Source organism: Gracilinanus agilis, chromosome 4 (assembly GCF_016433145.1).
Source record: "Gracilinanus agilis isolate LMUSP501 chromosome 4, AgileGrace, whole genome shotgun sequence".
NCBI classification, from domain to species: Eukaryota; Metazoa; Chordata; class Mammalia; order Didelphimorphia; family Didelphidae; genus Gracilinanus; species Gracilinanus agilis.
Window position 1 is genome coordinate 34,438,974 of NC_058133.1, and position 10,371 is coordinate 34,449,344.

At 58.4% G+C, this 10,371-nt stretch overlaps 1 protein-coding gene across 1 annotated transcript in view; it reads left to right on the plus strand.

Moving 5' to 3' along the window:
- The first annotated feature begins 372 nt into the window (after positions 1 to 372).
- The window catches only part of SLC6A9 (solute carrier family 6 member 9), a 39,574-nt gene continuing 29,575 nt past the window's right edge, over positions 373 to 10,371 (plus strand). The window contains exon 1 of the mRNA XM_044676648.1: positions 373 to 521. Coding sequence (XP_044532583.1) covers positions 492 to 521 — 30 coding nt within the window. The 5' untranslated portion in view covers positions 373 to 491. The remainder of the gene's footprint in view (positions 522 to 10,371) is intronic.

The window sequence follows — 10,371 nt, forward strand, 5'->3', positions numbered from 1 at the left end:
GGCAACCTTTTTGGCCATGAGAGCCATAAACGCCACATTTTTTAAAATGTAGTTTTGTGAGAGCCATGCAGTGCTCACAGTGCTGCTCCTGTAACAGTGCCTGAAAAAAAATGGACTTTATGGCTCCTACAGAAAGAGCCGTATCTGGCCCTCAAAAGAGCCAGATATGGCTCGAGAGCCATACGTTGCCAACCCCTGCTGTAACGTGTCAGGCTTCCAGGACCATCCAGTTCCCCTGATCAGCCCAATTCAAGAGCAGTTCTCCAAGCCCCACACCCCAAGTCCATTAGGTTCCTCCCTTGATGCAACCCATGCACTCGCTGACCTCTGCTCTCTCTCTCTCTCTCTCGTGGTTTGCCTTCAGCTCTTAATGCCAGTGGTCTGAACAGAGCTGGAATCCAAGACTGACCAGAGCTGGAATCCAAGACCAAGACTGCTGCCCGGGACCCCAGAGCCCCACACCCACGGCAGCCTGACTCCCTGGGGCCACCATGGCACTCAAGAATGTCAAAGGGATGCAGGTGAGTACCCTTGGATCCAGGTCAAGGAACAAGTTGGCAGAGTGGCACGCACTCCCGAGCCCTCCCTCCCATTCTTGGGCATAGCAAAGCCTAGTAGACGAGTCAAGCCCTTCCTGAGTGGGTCAGCAGGTGCACCATTTAAGGCCAAGGCAGGTGGCCAGGGGCAGAAGCAGCACCTGGGTGCATTGCTCTTGGCTTCACTTCTTTTCTCCATTTCTCAATCTACTCTGTCCGAAAGTTAGGAAAGTTAGCATAGGGTGGTAGGACAAGTCACTCTGCGTCCTTCCTTTGGGCCTGCTGTGGGGCAAATTGCCCGAGCTCACTGCCTCACATGGGTCTGGTCTGTCAGGCCTTGGATTTGGGGCAGGAAGAAGGTAGGTCACCGCTGGAGTAGTGTTCTGGGGACCAGGTTTAAGGGACGGCCCCCAGGGAGGAATAGAACAGGAACAAGCGGCCTCCACTGCCTAGACCACATCCCATGGGGCTGTGGGGCTGTTTCTCTCTGGACCATGCTGGGCTTCAGACCCGGGACGGGGTTGAGGTCTCTGCAAACACTCTCCCTCCCCTTCTCCTCCTCTGGTATTTGTTTTTTCTGTTGCTTTCCCATCCACTTAAATTTAAGATTGACTGGGGGTGGGGAGATACAGCTTAACTCAGGTCAGACTCGAGTCTTGTCCCAAAACCAAGAGGGGCCCCTTGGTACAATGGCCCACCCTGGGACTGAACTTAACTGATGAGGGTTATTCTGGAGTAGGTGTGAGATCTGGGGGCCCCGAGAGACTCAGGGCTGCGTGTCTGGTGGCTCACAAAATCTCGGGGGTCCGGGAGCAGAGCTGAATCGATGGAGGGGAGGGAGGCCCAGGAAGGCAGGCTCTTGGAATGCCCAGAGGTTAGAAGTGGGAAGGAGTAACTTTGGGTCCCTACACAGGCCAAGCATGAAGCAGGCCTGGGCCTCCCTGGGCCAGGGTCCTCTGCCCCGAGCCCAGCCTCTCTCTCCTGGCTCCTGCCAGAAAGGCTTTCTGGTCTGCGACTGCTCAGAAGCCCGTTCCCAGAGCTCCCCTCTCTGCCCAAGTTAGCAGTGTGGGGCCTGGCTTCTGCCCTCTGCCCTCCCCGCAGCTGGGCTCGCTGCTCGCGGTCTGTATCCCAGGGATGGGAGGTCCCGCTGGGTGCCTCTGAGATTCTAATCCTGTCTTGGCCTCTGTCCCTCTGAGGATCCTGGGCAAACCTCTGTTCTCAGGCTTCCCATTTTGGACCTGAGGAGCTGTCCTTCCTCTCGGGTTTGTGCAGTCTCAGTGCAGAACTTGGCAGCCAGCCTTGGAGCCCAGGCCAAACAGGCCCCTCATGCCCCCGGGCTCTGGCCTGCTCTGGCCAGAGAAGCTCACCCCGCACCGTCTCCCAGCTTCCCCCCCACTTCACACGACAGCATGAGCCCCGGGGTTCTGGGGCCCCTCGGAATCGGGGTCCTGGTTGGGGGCAATGTCAGAGGGCCTCCTGGCCAATCCCCCTGTGTAGCTTCCGTCTCCCCTCAGCCGCCGGAGCCAAGTCAAATAACAGGGGGAATGAGAGCTCCCTCGTGGGCTGTCTTGTCATCAGCCATCAACTGAATCTCCTCTCAGTGTGTGGGAAGAGGGGCACAACGGCTCTCCCCTTGGCCACAGACAGGGGCAGCCACATCTGCTCCTTCCAGCATGTTCTTTGGAAGGAGAACCCCGGACCTGCCATAATCTCCGTAGGAGCCGGCAGCCTGGGCCTTGGTTTCCCCATTTGTGCCCTGAGAAGGCCATCTTCTGACACAATGGGCACAAAGAGGCTAATAGAGCTGCCTCGAGGGATAGGATTTAGGGTGGTTCCCAGCTGCCCGAGCTCAGATGGCCTTGAGGTCACCATAGGTCCAGCCTATCTTTGGGCCTCTGCCGTGGAGGCAGGGGGATGGTGAAAATGGGCAGCTCTCAAGCATGTGTCTGTGCCTGAATCCCACGTGCCACCCCCCATACCTCCCAGCCCAGATGGGCTCTGCCAGGCTGGCTCGGCTGCCTCGCTCACGCCTCAGTGGCTCCCAGGACATGGGCTCCCGAGAGGCCAGCTGGCCACAGCGCCTCTAGGCAAGGGGAGCAGCTGGACAACTTGGGGGCAGATGCAAAGGGTGGAAGCAGATCAGAATAGAGGGGGGCCTGGTAAGAACACAATGAGTCCCTTCTCAGGAAGCCCTTGGGTGGGGGTCTGGGGCTGCAGAGGCTGCAGGGAGAAGGTTGAAGGGTGGACTAGATCCTCTGGACAGCAAGGGCTGGGCTGGTCACCAAGGGGTTGCCATTCCTGTGTCCATTCCACAGCTGGGAAAGGCGAGGTGTACTTTGAGAGAACAAAGCTAGTGCTATGATTCATTGATTGTCCCTCTGCTGTGGCTTCTGGGAATTAAGGGCTCATGAAAGAGGAGAAAATTGGTCACTTGGGGCTGTTCTGTTCTGGACCCCAGAGCATCTCCCTCCTTTGCCCCAGCACCTAAAGACCCTGTCACACCCTTCTCACATTCTCTCCCGGCTCCCACAAATCGACCCATGCCACTGAAACCAGGAAACTCTTGGGGTCAGGGTTGAGACAATGGAGCAGAGCAGACTGAGCAGGGACCGTCCTCCAGCGGGCGAGCGGGGTTCATGGATTTCTCTCTCCCCTCTAGGGCTAGGCCAGTGAGGGGGGCTTGTCCCAGCACTGCCCCGGCCTGGGCCCAGAAAGACCATAGCCTGTACAGCCAGGACTCCTTCAAGCCCAGCTCCTAGGCCTCTGTCTGCTGGTTTTCTCCCTCTCCCGCAGAGAGGAGGTCCTCCCGGGCCCTGGTGACCCACTGGCTCTGGCCTCCCTCTCCAGGGACCCAGGGAGGTGTGACAGAGCCGAGGGCCCATGGGGAGGGGCAGGTGGGCCAGGCGGAGGGACTGAAATAGCCCCAGAAATGTGGCCACACACTGTTCCAGCTGGACCCGGCCCAGCAGGCAGTAAGCCTGAGTGAGAGCGGGGCTCGAGCCTCAGTGAATGAAGTACAGAAGGGAAGAAGCCCGACGGCCTGGGGGAGGCAGGCCCAGAAGGGGAGCCCCATCCCATCCCGGGGCTCTGTGGCCCCTGATACCCAGAGTAAGTGCCATGGGCCGGGCCCGGAGCTCTCCCATTCTTCCTGGGCCTCTCCCCCATCTCTGCCAGGGCCTCCCTGGGCCTCCCTGACAGCCCAGCCTTTCTCAGAGCACACGCCACCCCAGGCTGGCCCTCTGATGCCCATTGGCACCTCCATTGGCACCTCAGTTCAGTGACTTCCCTCCTGGGAGGAGTCAGCCGTGACCCCCTCGGGCCTCTAGTCTCTGTGCCCCGCTGGCATTGTGGGGGCCCGAGTGGTCCGCATGGCACAGGAAGGGAACTGAGGAGACTCTGCTTCAGAAAGTGGGCCTGGGAGCAGCTGGATGCCACTAATGAGGCCTCATTAAGGCCAGTGCCCAGCTGGGCTGCTGCCTCCTCCTGTCCCCGTGGCTAGGGCTGGGGAAAGCCATCCGGCCAGGCAGGGCTGTGTGTTCTGGGCACCTTGCCCAGGCCAGGGCAACCAGAGCCCAGAGCCTACCCTGGCCCTCATGGGTGACTGGCCCTTCCTGGAGTCAGTAACCACGCCAGGGGCCGGAAGCAGGAATGAGTCCATCCCAAGAATGGGCTGGGGAGTCAATGAGCACCCCCTCCCCCTCCTGGCCCCACCTCAGTGGCGGTACTCCCTGTCCAGAGGGGGGCACCTGGAGGCTAGGGCAGTGCTCAGATCCCCAAGACTTGGGCCCCCCATCTTTCCAGGCCAGGCCCAGAAGGATGGGTCTCTTCCTTCCTACCTTGATCCTGGGGACCAGCCTTTGCTCCCCCAGACCTCTGGGCCTGGTAGCTGGCCAGTACCTAGGTGGTGCCTCAGGACCGGAGGGAAGCCGGCATTTTTGTTCCTGGCTGACCTTATTTCTGTCCAGGATTAAAAAGTGGCTGTGTCTGAGCCCTGAGCAGGGAGCGAGGCTTTCCCTCAGCATCCACAGGGTCATGGTGGCACTCGGAGCCCTCTCTGGAAGCAGGGGAGCAAAAGGATAGGCCTGCCTGGCATCAGGAAACCCAGCCCCCTCACCTCTGGGCACTTCCCCCTCAGAGCTGTGTAGGGGGGCGGCTTAGGGCCTAGAAGAGGGCTCGGAGCCTCAGTTTCCAAGGTTGTAAAATAAGAGATTGCACTACATGGCCATCCAGGGGCCTCTCTGCTCGGAACCCAGGACCCTGGCGGTCATGGCAGGGGTACGTGGGCACCAGCCCCCTCCTCCTACAGGGCCAGAGGGCCCCCTGTCTGGCCCCACTCACTCCCAGGGCCTCGCTGCCCCCCATTGGGCTGGGGTCTTGGGAGGGTAGCGGAGCCTCTGCGGGTGTGAGTGTTTGTGTGTTTTTTGTTCCAAGAACTTGCTGGGAAACAAGGCAAAGAACATCGGAGGCAGCTCTGGAGCGTCCGGCTGCATGGGGACTGGAGGGAGGGGGAAGGGGGGGCGCTGGAGAAGGCAGAGCTCGGGAGGAGATGAGGTGAAAGTAATTCTGACGTTGGCCAAGCGCGGCAGAGGGAGTACCAGGGAGGCGGGAGGGCTGAGCTGGCAGAGGTGTGAATGAGTCTCGGACTGAGCCGCCCGAGCTCCCCACTGCTCGTCCCAGGATGGCGGAGGAGGCCCGTGTTGGTCAGGGGGCTCCCTTCTCCCCAGAACAGGTCAGCCACCATCCCCCTGCCCGGCCCCAGCGGGCCTGGGCATCCCGTGGGCTTGGGGGGGCAGGGAGGGCGAGGGGCCGAACGGCTCGTCTCCTGGGAGGGGGCAGGCGCGGGGAGAGCTGCCGCGACAAAACTGACCCAGAAAGTCGCAACTGGGCAAAGAGTGAGAGAAGAGGTGGTGTGAGTGTGTGTGAGTGTGTGAGTGTGTGTGTGTGTGCTGGGGGGGTGAATAGGGGAGGAGAGTGGGGGCTGCGAGGGCTCCCCCTGCCCAGGGACCTGCTGAGAATCTGCTCTGTGTATCAAAGGGGCATTGTCCTGGCTCCCGGGGAGACGGGCCGGAGGTGCCCAGGAATTGGACTAATCAATACAGCCTCATTGTCTGGACCACGGCAGTTACTCCTATGGGGAGGGGGTGAGGGCACAAACGTGGTGCCCACAAATTCAGCGGCGGTGGGGGGGATGGGTGGCAGGAATCCCGGAGGGAGATTTGGGGAGATGGGAGGTGACCTCCCACTCACTGCCCTTCTAGGAGGAGCCCGCCGGGGCTTGTTGCTGGGGTCCGGGCAGGGGCCGTGGTGCCAGGCGGCAGTGGGGGTATTCCGCGAGTTCTCCCCTCTCCTCGGCGCGGGGGTGGGAGGGGGCACACAGGGGAGCCTGGCGTCGCTCTCAGGGAATAGGGAAGGAGAATGGAGGGAGGAGGTTGGGGCTGACAGGGGCCAAGAATTAGAGCAGTCTCTGAGGGGTCCCGGGATGTCCCTGCTGGAGCAAATAGCCTTAAGCTGGAAGAATGGCTCCAGGTGGGCTTCCCTGAGGAGAAAGGCATCTGCCCGGCTCAGGCCCGAAGGGTCAGGCATAGGATCTATTGATTACTCTCCCGGCCCCTTCCCCACCCAGAGCTGAGTGAAAGAAGGGGTGACGGTACCTTCTCAGGCTTCTCCGGCTGGGTTCCCACAGAGTCCGGGGCCTGGGCTGTCATGGCACTGGCTGGCACTCCTGGAGGGGGAAGGGAGGGCAGCCTTTTGTTTGCTCTGTTGGGTCTTTGGTGCCTCTGTCCCTGTCAACGGAGCTCTAAGAGGAAATGGGAAAGGAACGGTCTCGGGGGCCTACACGTCCGCCGTGGCATTGGCACGGGGTCCGAGACGTGCCCCAGGTACCTGGGGGTCAGAGGACGAGCATCCAGGACCTGCTGTGGGCCGGCTGCTCTCCTCAGCCCCACCAAACCCACTCCTCGTCCCCACAAGCAGGGCAGGGCAGGCTCCTTGGCGGGACCCGAGGGAGAAGGGTCTGCTCCTCCCTTCTCCTCCCCACAATGGCCCGTTTGTGGATGGGGCACGGGGCGTGTGGCCTGACTTAGTTTCTCTGAAGGCAGGAAGCAGGCTACCAGGAAAGCGATGGACAGAGGCAGGCCCCGGGCCACTAGAGATGGTCTCAGGGGCCGGAGAGAATGGCCAGCACTCTGGCTGGAGCTCGCTCCAGGGAAGGAGGCGACGTGGGGTCTTGCCCTAAGTTTGTCTTGGATATAACTCCGTGGCATAAGCGAAACCAGGCTAGAGAGCCATCCGCAGGGGCACGTCCGGCCCCAGCAGGGAGCTCCAGGAGCCCTTCCTTTCCATTCAAGAGAGCGCGGAGGGAGCCAGCCTCCAGGCCAAGGGGCACCGATGCGTGGGCTCCGACAGTGTGCCCAGTGCTTGCCTCTCCACAGCCCTGAACCAGAGCGGGCAAGTGGGTCTCGTGTGTAGGTGAGGAAACTGAGGCTTAAACGAGAGCAGGGAGTGGGGGTCAGACAGGGGCTCTCCCGTAATGAGAAAACACAGATTCAAGGGCCAGAAAACCCCAAAGGATGCAGACTCAGCATCTCAACATGACTGCACCCTCCCCTCCCAATCCTCTGACCCAGGAGTGTGCTGGACCCACTCCCATGGGCTCTGGATGCTGCTGCTTAAGGACCATTTGGGAGGATGGCAGCAGCACAGTTTGGGGAAAATTCAGTTAATTTTAAAGACTTGCAGAAGTCCTACTATGTGCATGAAAAGCACTTTGGTGCTAAGGTCCCTGCCCTTAAGGGGCTTCCTCCCTCCATGCCCCCTCCCCATTCACTGAATGGAATGACTAAATGTTCAGTGGAATATTCTAATCCTTTGGCTGGGACAGAGGGAGAACAGACTTTGCGAATTCTTATGAAACCATCTTCATGATTCTGCCCTCAAAACTGGGCAACCCCATTCTTAGGGAAAGACACAACAAGACCAATGAAGAGGACCAAGAAATATTCTTGGCCTCAGTTTCCCCCTCCGTAATGTGGAGTGTCCCGTCCATTCCATGGCTAGACCATGGTGCCAGCCTTCGCCTCCCTAGAGTTCAGGAGAAGGGAGGTCTCAGCTAAATGGCATAGTGGGAAAGTACACAGATGGACCTGAATTCAAATTTTGCTTCTGACACTAACCCTGTGACCTCAGGCAAGTCACTTGTTAATGTGGAATCTAGAAGCCCCCAAACTTGTAGCCTAGAAAGATTTAATGAGCCCCAGTTTACTTAGCTTAAAGGTGACAGCCTCAGGTTTGACCCCATCACATGGGAATAATGATTGCACCTATCTTTCTGCTTATCGTAAGGATCAAATGAGATTCTGCAAGCCCTAAAGCTCTCTATAAAATGCTGATGCTGCTTATTATTATCTCCGAGCCCAGGGGAATCCTGTGGGTAGTTGTGCCAACATAACCAGTGGACAGGGTTTCTCTGCCTTCCCCACTGCCATCTCAAGCTTCTTGGGCATCAGAGGCCCAGCAGCCTTCCAGTCCTCTCCAGGACCAGGTCCTGTCCCAGCTAGGGACCCCAAGGCAGCCAGTGTGGTCTTGGGTGCCTCTAACCCCCACAAGGCCAAGACTGTTGCTTTTATCTCTCTATCTCTACAGTGGAGCACCGGGCCAAGGTTGACTGATGGATTAGATTCCCTGACACCCGGAGGAGGAGGAGGAGGCGGCCAAAGAGGGCCCCTTTGACTCTTAGATCAGCATTTCTCTTGGTGGTGTTTGGTTGTGGGGGAGTGCAGGAAATATTGGGGAAGAAAGGGGCCGCCCTATTTTTCTAGCCTGGGGAGAGAGGCCTGAACCAAAGGCATTCCAGAGTCAGGCAGCAAACTGAGAGACAGCTGTTAAAATGAAGGGGATGACCTGAAGAGAAAAGAGGGGAGAGGGATGAGGGAATCCTTGAATGGGGCCCCGCAGGGAGGAGGTGTGCACCAGGGGGGCAGAAGAGGGCTGGCGAGGCCATGCATGGCGGTCAGTCTTTGTGGTTTGAGGCAGCGTGCCCACTGCCAAGCAGGGGCTCTCCCCTGACCAGATCTGAGTTCAGACCTCCACCACAGCTTTGGCCTTGAATCCCGCCCTCACTGAGGCCCCTCCAGTGCTTTCCCCCGACCATATGGCAGGGGACAAAGTGGGGCAGCAGGAAAAGGTTCCGAAAGAAATGCGTGTGGTCTGAGGAAAAGTGTTGGAGACTCTTCTGGACGCCCCAGGGGAGCTCGTGGGGGGGCCTCACTTGTGAGGGAAAGGAAGGCTAAATATCCAGAGAGCGCTGACCGAGGGAGAGCTCGGGGCATGATGAGCGTTCTTTCCCAACTTGCTGGTGAGGAAGCTGAATTTCACTAAGCATCCCTTGATTGGCATCCCGATTACTGTGGAGTCGCCCAGTGCGCTGGCCAGGACATGCCCACAGTGAGGCGGGCATGGAACCCGTAACGATGCCCCACGGTTTGGGGAACACTAAGGTTGGCACGTTGCTAGTTCTGTGGGACGCTGGAAGTTTTTCCAGTATCCAGAGCTTCCTAGCCATGAGAGCTGTCCAGAGGGGCTCCCTCGGGGATCATGAGTGGCCCACAGCTTGAAGTGGCTGAGCAGAAGCTGGATGGCCGGCCACTCGTCAGAGATGTCGGAGGCAGGAAGAGCTCAGGCCCTGGGGAGGGGTGGCTGGATTGCTCAGGGTCCCCCCTCCTCCCCCACTCTGGGATTCCAGGATCCTCTCGTGTTTGAGGTTCTTCAGTAGTCCCCCCACATGCCAGAAGCCTGCACCCCCAAATGCCCATTTCCAAGACCCTCCTCGTGTCCTTGTCCGCATGACTGGGCAAGTTAGCACACGGCTCGGCGGTGTGTATGCTTCTTGTTAAACTGAGCAGCGGGCTCATCGGTGCCCAGTCAGGCAGCTCTGATGTGATTACCCATTGCTGGCACACGACCCGTGGTCCAGTGCCACCCCCCCCTTCACTGCCCTCTCTGCAGGCCAGGCTTGTGGGAGGACCCTGTAGCTAAGGAGCCCATCCGTTCTTCCTGGGTGCAATGGGGGAGGCACCTTGCAGCTCCTCTCAGCATAAGGGAGCAGGAAGGAACCCATGGACAGGCTTTTATTAAGAAACAGTCCCTGCCCTCAAGGAACTTCTCTTCTGTCTGGGGCCCAAAATAGATCCGAGTGGGGAGAAGTACTAGAAGGGGTCAAAAAAGGCTTCTGGGAGCAGGGGGAGCTTGAGCTGAGCCTTGAAGGAAATGAATGAGGAATTCTAAGAGGGGAATGAGGAGAGCATTCGAGCCTTGGGGGACAGGAAATGGTGCCTGGGAGGGAGGAGTTTGTATGAAGGAAGGAGAGTGAGCACGTGCAAAGACTAGAAAGGTAGCCTGGGAAGGACTTAAAAACCGAATTTAGACGTCTGTCTTTATTTCAAAGGTAATACGGAAGCCCTGGAGCTTTATGGAATAGGAAAGTGCTAAGACTTGCATCTTAGCAAAATCATTTCTGCAGCCCATTGGAGTGGGGAGAGATTTTAGGCAGGCAGCCCAACCAGCAGGTTATTGCCAAATCATTATTAGTTTCAGCCATAAAGTGATAAGGGCCCACACACAGGTGGCGGAAGCCATGTCTCAAAATTCTCTTGGTTTCCCCTGTCCCCTCTCTCTCAGTTGAGAACCTGGCTTTATAACTCTTCTGACTTAGAATCAATATACAGTATTGATTCTAAAACAGAAGATAAGGGAGAAAGGAAAGAAAGAAAGGAAGAAAGAAAGGAAGGAAGGAAGGAAGGGAGGGAGGAAGGAAGGGAGGAAGGGAGGAAGGAAGAAA